At 55.4% G+C, this 17,055-nt stretch overlaps 1 protein-coding gene across 1 annotated transcript; it reads right to left on the bottom strand.

Annotated features, from left to right (window-relative positions):
* Positions 1 to 4,169: 4,169 nt before the first annotated feature.
* Positions 4,170 to 13,221, bottom strand: CHRNB2 (cholinergic receptor nicotinic beta 2 subunit). The gene is made up of 6 exons (XM_058660936.1): positions 13,050 to 13,221; positions 11,856 to 12,001; positions 11,652 to 11,696; positions 10,567 to 10,676; positions 8,791 to 9,775; positions 4,170 to 6,078 (listed from the first exon to the last, which is right to left on the bottom strand). Exons 1-6 carry the CDS (start codon positions 13,111 to 13,113, stop codon positions 5,908 to 5,910), a joined length of 1,521 nt encoding a protein of 506 aa, XP_058516919.1. The 5' UTR covers positions 13,114 to 13,221; the 3' UTR covers positions 4,170 to 5,907.
* Positions 13,222 to 17,055: the final 3,834 nt, after the last annotated feature.

Here is a 17,055-nt window from a genome sequence, read left to right as displayed (position 1 = left end):
CAGAGAGAAAGGGGTCATCTTTCCTTGCCATGCACAGCATGACCAGACACAGAGCACCTGCAGCCCGTTTGCCCTGAGGTTTGTTTGTTTTGTTGGTTTTCCCATTTCCTCCTCTTCTGTGTTTCCTACACTGACTGACCTTTTGTGGTCTTGATTAGCCTTCACTGGATTCTCTGGATCGCGCCAGGGTTGATGCTTTCAGTCAAGGACCCCTCCCCTCAGGTTCCTTTTTACCCTTGGATCGTGGAGCTTCTCCTCCCCACCCCCAAGAGTGAAGAGGCGAATGCAGCTGCTCAGGCATCAGGCCTTGCATGGGAGCCAGCTGGGGTGCAGGGAGCAGGCAGGCACCCGGGCCAAGGAGGATACCCCCCTCTTCCCAGGAAGTCCTTAGAATATTCCATGCTTTCAGCTATCCTTCAGGGAAAGCATTTCTAGGAGCTTGCCCAGCCAGCACAGAACACAGGGCCACATACCCCAGCTGAGTGGTAGGACAGTGTCCAGGACAGCTCTCTAGGGCAGGTGACCTTTATCAGGCTCATCGGGACTCCACAAGAGTGAAAGCCGGAAGTCACACTGGGGCCTATCACCACCCAACCTGTCACATTTTGTGACATTGACACCAAGGGGATTTGGTCCAGTCAGGTGTAAATCAGCTTTTACAGGAAGTGGGTGTTGATTCTTAACCACAGCTGCACAGCTCTAAAATGCATGTGTGCTCTCCCATCTGTCTGGCTGCAGTCATTGTGCCAGGTAACTTCAGTTGGTCCTGGGCAGGACACAGATTGGCAGTCTTCCTGCCGTTGGAGGTGTTTATGGGGTTGACATCCAAGGCAGTAGTTGCAGGGGAAGGGCAGGTTGTCCTAGACTCTGAGGTGGGACCCTTGGCCTTTTCAAGGGGTGTTGCCAGCACAGGCCCTCTGAGGATGCCCCTTTCCCTCGCCATGGCCTGCCCACCCCTGCCTGGCCCAGCCCCGCCTGGCCCACCTCCTTCCTGACAACAGCCCATCCACAGCCCCCACTGCTCTGCCTGTGGCTGCTGTGCCCTCTATGCTCTCGCCCAAATTGGCCACACTGAGATAAGTGGCATTTTGAAAACACCTTAAGAATGTCCATGTAGAGTACCAGAACTCACTGGGGAGTTGGTGGGAAAGCAGGGCCCGTCCTTGGGGTTAGGAAGTACCTGCTAAAGGCATGGCCAGGCAATCCAGGGGGTGCAGGGATCCAGTAGGCCAGACCTGCGGAAAGAAGCTTGCCCCCTGAGTTCTCCAGCCAGAGGGCTACCCGCCCGCCACCTCAGCATTCCTGCCCCTCTGCTCTGTCATGGGCATTAAAATCTGGCGGAGCTGCATGCAGCCACCTCTTCACTGGCAGCCAGACACCCTTGACACAGCCCGCTGTCTCCCCAGAGATCTCGCACACCACAGCGTTGGGCTTTGCTGCTGGAGGGCGGCAGGTGTGGAGGGCAGCAGGTACATGGGAGCCTGGTGGGGCTCCCCCCAGTGTTCTCTTCCCATTTTTGTCTTATCTTTGTTTTTAAAGAAGCCCCCATCTCCCCCACACACACTTTCTTTTTAATGATTTCTGTAGTTGATTTATTTGACCTGTGGATAATCACTTGTACACACTGTCAGCACTTGAGGCTGTTTCTTTTGCTCAAGTGGAAGGGGCTCTGTTGGCTTTGGGGTCTTTCCAGGGACTTCACAGAGTGGAGAAGGGCTGGGGGCCGTGGGGGCTGCAGCCCAGTCTTACGATTCTGCTTTTATGTGATTCTTGATATCACTGACTAACATTATACATTCCGCATCAATAAAAGAGAAAAGAATCTAATTGTTAGAAAATTTTCAAGTCTTATTTTCTTGGGGAAGGTGATTATGGAGAGACATGGTCTGGGGGGTTTCTGATCCCAGAACCAGCCGCATGTGTTGTAGAACCTGGGGGCAGAGGATCACCTCACCGCTCCTCCCCACCTCAGTGGGCAGAAGGGAAGCTCCCCGGGACAGATGAGTCTGTGTCTGGGTGGGGAGACAGACATCAGGACCAGAACTCCACACATTGCCATACATAGTGTGCTAATGGAGTGCGCTGAGTGAACAGGCTTTATTTTAAAGATGGTGGTAGTGGCACAGTATGTTAAGCGCCTACATCCCATATCATAGTGCTAGTTTTGAGTCCCAGCTGCTCTGCTTCCCATCTAGCTCCTTTCCAATACACCTGGGCAGGAAGCAAAGGAAGATGGACCAAGTGCTTGATACGTGGGAGACCTGAATGTAGTCCCAGCTCCTGGCTTCTGCATGGCCCAGGCCTGGATGTTGCAGCTGTTTGGGGAGTGAACCAGAGGGTGGAAGATCTCTCCCTCTCTCTGCGGCTCTACCTTTCACATGCCTGAAGACGGCAAAGGGTTATGTCTGCTTGTTACGGTGTCCAGGGAACCTCCAGGGCCTGTGTCCTCCGGCTGTTCTGCCTCACTCAGAAGGAAGCACCCTGGCATGCTGTGTGCAGAGGGGCAGGACCCCTGTGCCCAGTCGCCAGTGCCTGAAGGTGGAAGTGTGAGCAGCACTTTGCGGAGGTCATCATTGCTGTGTTCAGTACCTGCAGGGCCCAGGCCCAGTACTGTTTCCATTACTCGGACCCAGACTTAAGCAGGTTCTGCAGGTTCTGGGTGCAGGCCAGCCCTGCATGCAGGCTGGAGTCTTGAATCCAGGAGGGGGAGCCGTGTGAGCAGTGGTCTGTGCCATCACAGGACCCAGGGCATAGAGCCTCCCCTTGACCGTGACCTATAAAAGGAGTCTCCCCAAGGTCGTTCCAGCACTGTGACAACCTGGCCCAGCCATCTGGCCATTACTTTTCCATCTGGTAAGAGGGTTTGTAAGCAAATCCTCCATTCCACATCGTACAGTCCCCACAGGCATACTACTCCCCCCATATACTGGCTGTGATGTCTTGGGTCCTCCCACAGTTCCCCTACCCCCAAACACAGCAGCAACAAGACCAGCTTTGGAAACTGCTTGCTTTAAGAGAATCTTGAATTCCTAAAGTGACCAGGCTGTGGGCTAGACCCTGTGTGGAAGACTGCAAGAGTGTAGACAAGGAAGGCCATGGGCAGGCAGTGTGTGTGTGGGGGGAGGGGGGAGGTGCTGGGCAGTGGGGTTGGGAAGTGTCCTAGGGTCCTTTAGGAATAGTGTGATGACCAACAACCTATTTGCACCTGTTGTGAGGACCACTGAGGAAGCTGCCTGCTCTCTACCTGGTCAAAATGGGTGAGCACCAGGCAGGCGATAACACTGACAAGCTGGGAAAGCAGAGGACACAAAAGAGCCAAGGCCTCTGGTTTGGGCAGTGGCTCAGGAGAGGCCCCAGGCATGCCTCACGCTTTCCTCCCGGCAAGCACTCTACCAGTGCACAGCAAGGGCCTGGGCATAGCAGGTCAGGGCAGACTCCAGGCCCAGACCGCCAGTGGCTGTCACTGTACCTCACAGCCTCATTTCTGTGAAATGGGGTGTCCTTCCCTGTACCTCTGCTGCAGGAAGGAAGGCTGCACCCAAAGAACCTGGCACCAATAGAAAGCTTCCCTCAGCAGAGCTTAACAGGGCTCTTGTGGGACCCATTCAGGCCAAAGCCTCATCCATGGAACACACCCTATTCCCTAGGACACATGCTTGTGCATCTCTGCACAGCATGCCATCTCAGGGTGCTGTCTGGGTGCCCAAGTCACACGCTCCACTGCCAGGAAGCTGCCCTCTTCTCACCCAGTGCCAGCCATCATTGAAGCTGGGTACCTGTGCCCACCTTTCTTGGTAAACGGTATCTCCAGCATCTCCCATGGCCCCGCCGCCTCCCATGGAGATGGTCCCAGCTTGCTGCCTCACTGTCCTCTAGCCCACCTTGCTGCACTTGGTGTTCCAGGCCATCTCTACCTTCCCTTTCAAATCTGGAGCCTCCCATCCTAGAGCTGGAATTCTCAGTTCTCCACAGACAGAGCCTGCTGGGGGCTCACCTGACAACCACCAAGGGAGCCCAGAAGTGGAAAGCTTGGGTGTCCCTGCTGACACAGAACCCCTGGCCCATGCTGTGTGGTCTCTTTCCCCCTCCTGGTGGGACGATCCCCAAGAGGCAGTGCACCACCTCCTACACCAGGCCTCTCCCTGCTGCAGCCTCTGACAGGTGGGGCACACCTGCTGGCTTCAGGGCCCACTGCGCTCTTCCATGGCACAGAACAAGTTGGAGGGGTGTCCCTGGGCACATGGCTTCATCCCAAGGATGACACTGCTGGGGATGCTGCAGAGCCACACCTGATCCCTTCCCAGCCTTGCCGCTGCTCCCACAGGCCTGCTGCTATTCCTATCCAGGGGCACTCCCTACCCTGCTCCCTCCTCCAGGCCCAAGACGTGGTTTACTTAAGGGAAGGGAGAGGAGGTGGCAGGGAAGCTGGCCTGACAAGTGACCCCATGCCCACCTAGTTCTGTGTCAGAAAAATCCACTTTGTGCCAAGTCCAGCCCTTCGTCCCCACAGCAGCTTCTTGGGCATTCCTACGCCCATTTTACAGGCATGGAGGCTGAGGCCTAGCAAGGCAAATGGACTCACTCCAGCTTGGGGAAGGAGAGGAGTGCTGACACCCAGACTCCCAGTTCCTCCTCCAGAGCACTAAGCCTCAGCCATGTTTCCACCCACCTACCAGCCACCTCTGCCTCTACCCTGCGTTCCAGCTGCCCGTTCCAGGGCACAGCAGGGCAGAGGCAGAGGTGTCAAAGGGTCAGGCCAGGCCCTTTGGGAGTATTTTGCAGACCATTCTCTCTGTGACCTGCCATCTGCCTGCCCAGCCAGCCCTAAGCAAAGCTGGAACCACAAACCAGGGCTGGTCACGAGGTGCAGCAGGGGCAGGGAGCCGGGACCGGCCATCCTCTGAGTCGGGCCAGGTGGCTTCCAGCTGTCCACTGTGGGAACATGATCCAGTTCAGTCTCCCTGGTCGCCACGAGGAGGAAGGCTGAAGCTTTCAGAGTCGTCACTGACAGCAAGGAACACCTTCCCAAATTCCTCCTGCCTGCTCTGGCTCAGTGGGAATAAGGGCCGGAGCCTTCTCGATGGGGAGGACTGCTAGATCCTGAAGGATGAAACACACGTGGCAGGGTAGCAGGGTACAGCGGTGCTAACGGGCTGAACCGGCTGGTCACCCTGCTGGGCTCCAGCTGCTGGAAGCTGGCATCCTCTGCTAACTTCCTTCAAGCATGCTCAGAGTGTTCAAGGTAGGGTAGAAACAGAAGTCCAGAGGGACAGGCCTCAGCAAGCCCCCGCTTGGAGCTCTGCCCGAGTCTGCTGCTTCCGATCACCTGTGGCAATCCCTCCACGCAAAAGGCTTTTCCAAAGCCTGTAACCTTGCATTTTTCGAGGGGTCAACTCTGAGGCTCGCTGGTATCCAGTTGTGCACACCTGAGCCTGATGAAAACAGCTAGAGCAGGAAGTCCAGGACAGAGACTTCTCCAGCACAGAGCTGGGCACCGCCCCCCGCCCCAGGATTCTGACCTCAGGGTCATGCTAAACCCTTGGGGCAAGAACCCTCCCCCTGCCCCCAACTGCCGCTGCCCACTTAACTGGGGCAGAATCAGGCCCTCCTTTCTAAGCCACGACTCTGTCAGCCAGGCCAGTGCAGGATCTGACCTCTTGTCCTTTGGCTCTCCTCCCACCCTCCTCCTCTCCTGCTTTCAAGCCTCACCACCGACACTCTTGCCTGGGTGAGAGGAAGAGGAAGATATAGCTGGCACTATTCTCCTGCCGGTGTGCAGCTGGAGCAGTGGGGAGGGGAGGGACTTTCGGGGAAGTCAGAGGATGGACCTGGGGTGGGGGGCGGTGCCCCTTCCTGGTCGCGCCCTGCGAAGGGCCAAGGGTGAGGAGAGCGCGGCCGTGGGCAGGCTCACTTGGCACTGGGGGCCGCAGGGCCCGGGTGGAGGAAGGTGGCGGCGGTGTAGTTCTGGAAGAGCGGCTGCAGGAACATGCCGATGGTGCCAAAGACACAGACGAAGACAAAGATCCAGAGGAACAGGCGGTCGATCACCATGGCGACATACTTCCAGTCCTCACTCACCTGCAGGAAGCAGACGGGGAGCCCAGGTGTCAGCCAACAGGCGCAGGCCAGGAGTAGAAGGGGCAGAGTGGGGCCATCACACACACAGCCTCTGCAGTTTCTGCTGTCTCTCTCTCAGACACACACACACACACATAGCATCTGCTATTACACACAAACCATAACCTGTCACACACACGCTGGCGTGCACATACGTTTACACACACACACACACACACACACAGCCTTCTCCCACAGTGAGCTCAGATCAGCCGTTGGGAAGTGCAGCTCTGAGCACACCTGTCAGAGCCTCCTGTGGCCCCAGTGCCTTATGATCCTGTCCCAGTCCTGGCCGCCGCTCCCACCCCATAACTGAGACCCCATAACCCAACGCGTCCTCTCCTCACAGTGCTTCTGGATTCCCTTGGAATCCTGGCTTCCCTTTCTCTACCCAGTGAGCTCCTATCAAAGGCCACCTTTCTGTGGCCTCCTGCCTGTCCGTAGCCGGCCAAAGTGTCCTGACTAGTCAGTACATCTGCTCCCACTGAGCTCCTAAGCCACAGGAGGACTCCCCACCATCTAACTCATCATCACCATGCCAACCTGCGGAACTCAGGAAACACTGGTGCTGAGCCAGTGAGCAGGTGGCCGCCCCTGCGAGATTGCACAGGAGCCCCACCCAGCAGCACCAGTGTTATTGAGGATGAGGACTAGACTTTCCAATATAAATCCTGACTACTAAATGCTGATCAGAGATCCTGGGCTATGGAGGGTGTGGGGTGGCAACACCCTGAAGGACATCTGGGGGACAACTGGGAACACGTGAATGTGGACTTTGCATTAGAGACAGGAACTCAGGCCCAGCTTCCGGCATTGGTTACTGAATCTCGGTCACGCAGACTGACCCTATTCTTAGCAGAGGCATCCAGCAGTGCTTGGGATAAAGGGCCACGGGGTCTGTGACTTACTCTTAAATAGTAGAGCAGAGGCAAATCAAAGTCATGATTTTTTTTAAAAGGAGAGAAAAAAACAAAACCAAACAAACAAAAATTCTTGCAAGCTAAAGGAAACTATAGGTTTCAAGATCCTGGAGCTCCAGGAGGAGCTTGGCTTGCTTGAGTTAGTCAAGTAGATAAGCCAGTGACCTAAGCCCAGAGCCAGAGGCTCAAGCTGCAGGGGGAGACAGTTATGTGGATGCAGGGACACTGCAGCTGAATCAGGCAGAGCAGTAGGCTTTGCTCTGGTCTAGGCAAGAGCTGAGACCGGGGCCCAGCGGCGTGGCCTAGCGGCTAAAGTCCTCGCCTTGAACGCACCGGGATCATCCCATGTGGTCGCCGGTTCTAATCCCGGCAGCTCCACTTCCCATCCAGCTCCCTGCTTGTGGCCTGGGAAAGCAGTCGAGGACGGCCCAAAGCTTCAGGACCCTACACCCATGTGGGAGACTCAGAAAGAGGTTCCTGGCTCCTGGCTTCAGATCAGCGCAGCACCGGCCGTTGTGGTCACTTGGGGAGTGAATCATCGGACGGAAGATCTTCCTCTCTGTCTCTCCTCCTCTCTGTATATCTGACTTTGTAATAAAAATAAATCTTTAAAAAAAAAAAAAAGAGCTGAGACCTACCCTGAAGGAAACGTTCACACTGTTGGATGGTGGAGAGGCAAGAGATTAGAATCGGGGGTCACTTCAGATGTTTGGCCTGAACCCCTAGGTAACAGGTGATGCCAATGACCCAAAGGTGGAGGACAAGTGTTTTGGTGGCAAGGCTGTGGGCCGAGCACTCAGTTCAGGCCACGTGGGGTTTGAGACGCCCGTAGAGCAGCCATGTAGGTCACTGTCTGCCCAGCACACAGCACCGGAAATGCAGAGCCTGCAGTCGGAGATGCAGTGGCAGGTGCAGCCAGCCGGGTCCTTGCAGCCCTCAGCCTGGCTCTCACTGGGCCTCAGCCACCCCCAAGGCCAGAGGCCCATCTCCACCAGCTGTGGCGCCCCTCCTTCCCTCTCAGGGCTGTGAGATGCCCCCTGCCCAAGCTTCAGCTCCAGCTGGCTTCCTCAGTCCCGGGGAACATATGTATGAGGCTGCCGTATCCTGCACAAACTGCAGTACACCCCAAATGAAATGGCAGCCCCATTCCATCACTGTGGCTACAGCTAAGCCTGACTTGGAGCCAGCCAGGTACCCTGACCAGACCACAGCAGCCCGGGAGCCACTGTCTGAAATGCAGGATGTTACCCTACTCACTATGCCTCCTCCAAATGCTGGCTCAGTCTCAAGGGAATCGCTTCTTGGGGAACCTCTACAGAAGACGCCAAACACTGGGTGTGGAAGGTGAATGGGAACCCTGGCAGCTACTCCCCCACCCATCTCCATAACCTACGCTGCAGGACCCTGGAGCGCAAAAAAGAGGTCACTGAGCCCTCCTGACCTCAGCTCTCCCCTTAGTAGGGGCACCCTAGTGATTCTGCTTGTGTCCCAGAGCTGCAAATCTGTGGGAGCGAGACTTTCAGAGTAACGTCCAGAGGCAAGCTGCAAACGGAAAAGGGCCACTTGTCCCGAAGGTGGCTGGGGCTCGTCCCAGAACATGGATCCTCCAGAGGCCTTCGGGCCATCTCACACCCACGCGAAGGGAGGCAGTGCTCCGGCCTAGCTCGCATTTCCCCTACCCCCCACGCTGAGTGCTCACCACAGGGGCTTGGCTGACCCTCACAGGGCCCGCCCGCTGGCCCTCTACACTCACACTCTGGTCATCATCCTCGCTGCGCATGTGGTCTGCGATGAAGCGCACGCCGTCCACCGCCTCCCGGAGGCCGCAGCCACACGGTGCCTCTGCGCTGCCCGCGCCAGCACCCGCCGCAGCCGGCGTCGCCTCAGCCCCGAAGGCCCCAGCCACGCCCTGCACCGTGGCGCGATTGACGAAGCAGGCGCACGAGTCGGCGGTCCCCGAAGTCGGCTCGCGGGAGAAGAGGGACCCGGCCTCGCGCTCGCGCTGACGCCGCCTCAGGCGCAGGCGCTGGCGGGCGCAGCGGTGACGCGGCTGTTGCATGAAAAGCAGCGTCGGCAGCTTCTCCAGGAAGATGACCTTGACCCAGGGCGCCATGGTGTGCGTGGTGGGCGAGCGGTGGTGCACGTTGAGCACGCACACGCTGGTGACGATGGAGAAGGTGACGAGCACCATAGTGAACATGAGGTACTTTCCAACGAGCGGCACGTCCAGCGAGGTGGGCGGCACGATCTTGGAGATGAGCAGCAGGAAGACGGTGAGGGCCAGCAGTACGGAGATGCACAGTGTCATCTTCTCGCCGCAGTCAGACGGCAGGTAGAAGACCAGGATGGCCAGCGAGGTGATGAGCACGCAGGGAATGATGAGGTTGATGGTGTAAAAGAGTGGCTTGCGGCGGATGATGAAGTCGTACGTGATGTCCACGTAGGTGGAGTCCTCCGGGTTCTCGTTGCGCCGGCCGGGCAGGGCCACAATGTCCCACTCACCACTGGGCGTGAAGTCGTCCAGGTTGGCCACGTCGCTCTTGAGCACTAGGTCGATCTCTGTGCGGTCGTAGGTCCAGGAGCGGAACTTCATGGTGCAGTTCTGCTGGTCGAACGGGAAGTGCTTCACTTCAATTTTGCAGGCGCTCTTGTAGATGGCGGGCGGCAGCCAGAAGATGCTGCCATCGTAGGAGACCACGGCGTTGGAATAGAAGGACACCTCATACATACCGTCGGCACTGCCAAGGGATGGACACTGTCATGAGATCTCCTCCACCCACCCATCCTGCCTCTGAGGAAGCAGGTAAGACCCAGGTCTGACAGCAATCATCAGGCTAAGGGGACATGGACGGGTTGATGGTAAGGCGTTCCAAACGGGGGCCCCCTGGGAGGTAAGAGCGCATGGAGGGAGGTGAGAGGGACGTGAGTGTTATGGAGAAGTCAGGAAAGTCCCCAAGCCACGAAGGGGACTGGGGCAGGTGCCGAGGGAGGTGATCCCATCAGCCAGGAAGAGGTGGTTCTGTAGCTTAGAGGTGAGAAGTGGTATTGCAGAAGGGATTGAATCCCAGGGAGCGACTGGAACCTTAGGCTCTTTGCACCCAGGCTGCCCAGTAAGTCCTATTCTGGAGTCAGCCTGGGCATCAAAAGCCCTCAGTCCCCGTTTGCACTCTTATCACAGCTGGGAACCTGCAAGTTCTAAATGGCTGGAAGAGGAAGGATCATGACGCAGTACCCCAAGCCATCCACTCTCACCTCCCTGGGCCGGCCACACTTCGTCTCCCTCGGCAGTCCACACTCCACACCCCCAGGCAGTCCACACTGCACCTCCCTGGGCTGTCCACACTCCACCCCACCACTCCACCTCCCTGGGCCATCCACACTCCACCTCCTCGGGCTGGGCTGTCTGGGGAGTGACCACCTGTGGTGGCCACAGCATGGGCTGCTTTCTCTCAATTCTCCCACAGCACCTTCCTTCCCTGAGCATCCCCATGGCCTCCCCCAACCTTCCTGTCACTCCAGGTTCACCTACTTGTTGTACAGGACCACATCTGGGAGCCAGATGTGTTTGGAAGGGAGCCGGACTTTCTTCATGTTGTCGAATTCCTCAGGCTTCCAGGTGAGGCGGTAATCCTCCCACTCCTGGAACAGGGGGAGAGGGGGCAGCACCGACCTCTGCCCTTGGAGGGGCTCAAGGTCAAAGAAATGGTCAAGAGGGCACTTGTTTGGCTCAAGGAAGCTCTTAGGAGTCAGCCTCGAGGCCAGCATTTAGCCCAAGAGTTAAGATATTCCTGTCCCAAACCAGAGTGCCTGAGTTCAATTCTGTTTTGTTTCTCTGTTTTTTTTTCTTTTTTTTTTTTAATTGGAAAGTCAGATATGCAGAAAAGAGAAGAGACAGAGAGGAAGATCTTTTGTCTGCTGATTCACTCCCCAAGTGGCTGTAACGGCTGGGGCTGAGTCAATCCGAAGCCAGGAGCCAGGAGCTTCTTCCAGGTCTCCCATGCGGGTGCAGGGTCCCAAGGCTTTGAGCCATCCTCGACTGCTTTCCCCAGGTCACAAGCAGGGAGCTAGATGGGAAGTGGAGCTGCCAGGATTAGAGCCGGCACCCATATGGGATCCCAGTGTGTGCAAGGCTATCGCACGGGGCCCCTGAGTTCAATTCTAGCCCTGATTCCAGCTTCCCCCAACTGCATGCCTGGGAGGCAGCAGGTGAAGGCTGAAGAATCTGGGCTCTGATCACATTAGAGACCTGGATTGAGTTTCTGGCTCCCAACTTCAGACCTGGCCCCAGCCCAGCCACTGAGGACATCTGGGGAGTGAAATAGCAGACAGGAGTGTTCTCTCTCTCTCTGTGTCTCTCAGAGTAAAGAAAACTTGGGGTGGGGAGAAGTCCAATAAACATTGCATTACATGATCTCAGTTAACTTGCATCACTAACCCAAGGGTTTAGAATCTCCATTTTGCAAATGAGAAAAATAAACCTTGGTGAGTTGAATGTTTAAAGTCATGAAAGCAAGATTCAAATCCAATTATTTAGAATGATGAAGTCTATATCTTTCTACCTGTTTAGTGGCAATGGAAAGAAAAATGAGAAAGAGAGAGAGAAGGAACTCTCACCTGGGTCAGCCAGACATTGGTGGTCATGATCTGCTCCCGCTCGTGCTGCAGGGAAGTGGAAGGTGCTGAGGAGACCCTCCAGACGGGCCCCCTTCCCACCTCCCCATACTCTGGGGCATACCAGAGGGACAAGCACAGGCCTTCACACATTCTGCCTGGGTGGATCTCCATGGCTGGGCAGAGTTGGGACACACACACACTCACCACACTGATGAGCTGGGCCAGAGATACCATGAGCTGCACCGTCACAAGTTCAGAGCCATTGGTGGCTGGGCGAATAAGCTTGTTGTAACGGGAGGGATCCAGGAGATGTTCCACCAGCCGCTCCTCGGCATCCGTACCCCACACCCCTGGGCCAGAGGGGGAGGGGCATGGAGGCAGGCAGGAGGTAAACAAAGAGGGCCTAGCAGGATCCTTCCCCATCCCTGGCAAAGGGGACAATCCTTTAGGCTGTGGCTTTCCTAGTAGGCATTCCTAAGGTTACCGGAAAAGCTTAGGGAATACCCTTGGAAACCGCACAGAGATGCCTCCAGGCCCTGTGAGAGCTAACACAGACCTGCTAGGGTGGGGATGTAGTGCTGCTTCCCAAAGGCTTTGGGTTTCTCTTCCCAGGGCTGCCCCCCCACACACACACACAGAGAGAAAACACCTGCCATTGAAGGGAGGTTTGGGAAGGTGCAGAAACAGAAAGGGCTTTCTGTGTTGCCACCCCACAGCCCTCTGCTTAGTCAGTGCGCTTCTAGGCATGCAAGTAACATCCCATGTCTGTGGTCATGTTACCCTCTCCCTCCCTAAAAAACCTGGGGTTGGAGTCCAAGGGTTGCGCATCCACAGCTGTGACTCAGGGCGTATCCCTGAGTAGGTAGGTAGGTAGGTCCCACACAGTCAGAAACCTGCCCTGTGCACCTGCTCTCCTGCACACTCTAACTCCTTCTGCAGCTGTGCGCACCACATGCACATACATACACACACCCTTCAGAGAGCCTCCCTAATCCTTCCAGGCTCCTGTCCCGCTCACCAAGAGGACTGAGAATGTGGTCTCTTTCCTGCCCTTGCATCAGGAGCTTGATGGGGGGCAGGGGGGACTGGGAAATAAGGGAAGAGTTCTTGAGATAATCCTTCACAAAAAGCCCATAAGCACCCCAGCACTCTGAGATTTGGTCTTCCTTCCCCTCCCGGGGTAGCTGGGGAGGGCCATCTCCTTTCCCAGGGCACTCACACCCTCCCCAACCACTGCTAACCAGGTTCCCTCCTCTTTCTAGCTTTCAGTGCCTCCTCCAAGAATGTCCTCCAGGTGGTCTCACTGGTCTCTCCCCCAGTCTCAGTAAACTCCCCCGCCGCTGGAAAGAAAGGAGCGCGGTGAGGCCGGTGCGGTAGATCAGAGTCAGGGAACCTTACCTGGGCACAGCCCGAGGAGGCCGAAGGTAAGCAGCAGCGCCATGGGGCCGGAGCGCCGGGCCATGCCGCGGGCATCGCTCGCGGGCCCTGCCTACGCCGTCTGGGGCGCGCCGCGGGCGGGAGGGCCGCCGGCGGGGCGCTGTCCGTGGTGCTGAAGCCGCCTGGCCCGCTGCAGCGGTGGCCGGGGCTGAGCTCAGGACTCTCCGGGCGCAGTGAGCCGGCTGCCCGAAGGGATCGGCTCCTCGCGCGTCCTGACCGGAGCCGGCGGAGGCTCTTCTAGCCGCTCTTGCAGGGAATGAGACTGGGGCAGCAGAGGGGGATGGAGTCTCCGCCCCGGAGGCGGAAGCGCCGACTGCCTGGGAGCAAGGGGGTCCCGAGCTAGTCCGACCTGGCTAGGTCAATGCGCGAGGCAGCGAAAGGAGGCTGGAAAAGGGGCGGACACCGGCGGGCAGACAAGTAGGTCAGGGCCTTCCCTCTTGGCACCAGCTGGGAGAGATTTCTGGGGTTCCCGCCCTCCTTTTTTGTCTTAGCCAATAATCCTGCACTCCGAAAGGTTGAAGATGCGACAGACGAAAATACAGCTTAGACTCTGAGAGAGAGAGGCAGGGGGCTGTGTGTTTGCTATTTTAATCAGCTTTGGGGTTTTAGCATAGAATCCTGCACCTGCTCCCTTCTTGTACCTCCATAGGGTCCTCCAGAAGCCTCCCTGCCTGCCTCCCCATAGGGTTTAGGATGGGCAGGTCTGGGCTTCTGCTGGAGGGCCTTGGGGAGGGAGGGAAGATAAACAGCCTCTCTCATCCATTACCCTTTCTCACGCCTCTTGTCTTCTGCTCCAGTCAGTGGCAGGGAGATGCGGTACACAGCCCCGCCTCAACAGCGAAGCCCACACCAGGAGAGTAAGGACGGGGAAAGGAAAGAAGTGGCACAGTTCAGTAGCATCTTTGTTCTTGAGAGCCCTCCACTGTGGGCTGAGGAGCTGGGAGAAGCTCCTCTTCTTGCTGAAGTGGTTTTACTGCCCCTTTCAAACCAGAAGGTTCCAGATGGGAGCAGACTAATCCAACAGCAAGGCTCTCTCTTGCTTTGTCTGTGCCCGTTTCTCCAACATCATCAGGGTTGCTCTACACACACACACACACACACACACACACACACCCTCCAGCTATTGATCACTCCCTGAGATCGTTGAACATTCTGTTTCCACCTGCAGCATCCCCTCCCACACACACACATATACATGCACACTTCAGCGATTTTGGCTCTCCTGTCAACCATTTTGTGTGAGAAGTCAGACAGAATAGTAGGCAGCTAGGGTTATACTGGTCCCCAAGTTATTATTATTTTTAAATATAAAAGTATCTTTTCTCCCCCATTTCTCAATTTCCTTCGAGCACCTTTTCCCCCAGGACGATCCTTTTGCCTCAAAAGTGGCCCACCTAATCTCATGTCCAGGCCATTGTCAAGTGCCTGAATGATCAGTTTCTCATCAAAAGAGAAATGTGGAAACTCAGGTTTTTCTTTCCTTCCCCCTAATACCATGGCAGGAGTCTTTTTTCCCTTTGTTTCCTAAGTAAATTCTGCTTTGCAAACTGCAATTGTCCACATGAAAATTCTTCTTTCATGTCGTTAGATTCGCCACTCGTCAAAATGTTAGATTTGCCAACTGCCAGGGAAAGAATAACTCAGCCAAATATATGAAAAGATTTTAGATGGCCTTTATTTCAGGGAACAGTGGTCACAGGTTTCCCTTGCCCACGCAGCAGAAAGACGAGAAGGAGTGGGCTGCAGAGGAAGAAGAGTGTGGAAGAGACAGGAAGGGGCCTTCGAAACTCTCCTTGACAGGGAAGCCGAAATGGAAGTCGCCTCGGACCTTATTGGTGGGGGATATGGATCTGTGCCCCTCGTTGGTGCAATGGTGGTTTCACAGCCTGAGGGGCTTGCCAGAATTCTGCCATCCGTTCCAGGTCTGGTTGGAGGCAAACTCCGCCCTTCTCCGGTTACCGTGGTAGCCATCACTCAATGCTGCCATTTTAAAATTTTTCTTAATTTTTATCTGAAAAGTAGAGTTACAGAGAGAGAGGGAACGACACACAGAGAGGTCTTCCACCTGTGGCTCACTCCCCAGGTGGCCACAATGGCTTGATGTGGGCCAGTCCAAATCGAGGAACTTCTTCTGGCTCTCCCACATGGATTTAGGGGCCAAAGGACCTGGGCCATTCTCTGTTGCTTTCCCAGGCACATTAGAAGCGGTTGGATAAAAAATGGAGCAGTACAGAGTCAAACCAGCATCTAGCTGGGATAACTTAGGCTTAACTTGTTACATAATAGCACCAGCCCCATAACTCTGACTTTTTGATAAATAAATAAATCTTAAGAAAAAGAAGAAATCTTTGAGCCAAGGAAAGGAATGGAGAAGGTAAAGCAACTTCAAAAAAGCTCATGGAAAATGGAGTGAAAAAAATTATCTTGGGGCAATTTTTTAAATCCATGCATACTTTATTCATAACATGCCTTTTTACTTCAGAGGAAAACTTTAAGAGAAAGAGTTGTATAGTCATTGTGTTTGGGGAAAAGGTCAAGGTAAAGAAAAAGCCCTGTGTTCCACAGTGAGATCTACAGGGCGAGGTGTCCGCTGTCTGCCAGTACTGCACAGGTGTGGAGGATGCCGGGATCTGGAAGACTCGGTCACAGCTACCAACGAGCTCACAGGCTGGCAGACATGAGTTGGCACAAGGCGGTGGCTGCTCAGGAGGAAACCTGTGCCCTCCCAGGCGCTGTGGGGGAGGAAGAGATATCTCAAAGGATGCAAGGCAAGCGGGGGCTGACACGCATTCAGACTGCTCAGAGGGCTGGGGAACCTTGGGGGATGCAGGTGGAGGAGACCTGTGGAAGGCTTCTAGGGTGATGGACTGGGGGTCTCTGGCTTGCACCAGAACCTCCCGGCTGTTCCCTGGTGCTCTTGCAGGCCATCCAGGCTGCCTGTTCACCTTGGTCTCCACCCTTGCTTCGCAAATTCCTCAGCTTGACCTCAAGTTCACCTCCAGTCCGCTAAGGAGTGAACTCTGTAATCGCAGCCACAGAGAGGAGAGACAGAGAAGATCTTCCATCGCTGATTCACTCTCTAAGTGCAAGTCCTTTCCGACTCTTGGCACCTGACTTCAGATTGACTCACTTCTGACTGTTGCCGTCCTTTGGGGAAAGGGAGTGAACCAGCAGATAGAAGATCATTTCTTTTTTGTCTCTCGTTTTCTCTGTAAATCTGCCTTTCGAATAAAAATAAGTAAATCTTTCTAAAAAATGCTTTGTGGTAAAATTTAAAAAGAAAAAGTGCTTTGTGGGCCTAGCAGAATAGCCTAGTGGCTAAATTCCTTGCCTTGCATGCACTGGGATCCCATATGGACACCGGTTCATGTCCCAGATGCTCCACTTCCTATCCAGCTCCTGGCCTGCGGCCAGGGAAGGCAGTTGAGGACAGCCCAAAGTCTTGGGACCCTGCAAAGTCTGCACCCACATGGGAAACTGAGAAGAAACTTCTAGCTCCGTGGCTTCAGATTGGATCAGCTCAGCTCCGGCCATTGTGAACACTTGAGGAATGTATCAATAGAAGAAGATCTTAGTCTCTATATCTCCTTCTCTCTGTGTATCTGCCATTCTAATGAAAATAAATAAATCTGAAAAAAAAAATGCTTTGCAACAAAATATTTTAGGGCCCGGCGGCGTGGCCTAGTGGCTAAAGTCCTCGCCTTGAACGCACCAGGATCCCATATGGACGCCGGTTCTAATCCCGGCTGCTCCACTTCCCATCCAGCTCCCTGCTTGTGGCCTGGGAAAGCAGTCAAGGACGGCCCAAAGCCTTGGGATCCTGCACCCATGTGGGAGACCTGGAATAAGTTCCTAGGTCCTGGCTTTGGATCGGCACAGCACTGGCTGTTGTGGTCACTTGGGGAGTGAATCATCAGACGGAAGATCTTCCTCTCTGTCTCTCCTCCTCTCTGTGTATATGACTTTC

Source organism: Ochotona princeps, chromosome 2, assembly GCF_030435755.1.
Source record: "Ochotona princeps isolate mOchPri1 chromosome 2, mOchPri1.hap1, whole genome shotgun sequence".
NCBI classification, from domain to species: Eukaryota; Metazoa; Chordata; class Mammalia; order Lagomorpha; family Ochotonidae; genus Ochotona; species Ochotona princeps.
This window is presented reverse-complemented; position numbering and strand designations above follow the sequence as displayed.

Coding starts and splice junctions, on each gene's coding strand:
- CHRNB2 (XM_058660936.1), bottom strand. CDS start 13,113: ATGGCCCGGCGCTCCGGCCCCATGGCGCTGCTGCTTACCTTCGGCCTC. Junction 11,697..11,855: donor TGGCCCAGCTCATCAGTGTG/GTGAGTGTGTGT, acceptor ACTTCCCTGCAG/CACGAGCGGGAGCAGATCAT. Junction 10,677..11,651: donor CCAATGTCTGGCTGACCCAG/GTGAGAGTTCCT, acceptor CCCCTGTTCCAG/GAGTGGGAGGATTACCGCCT.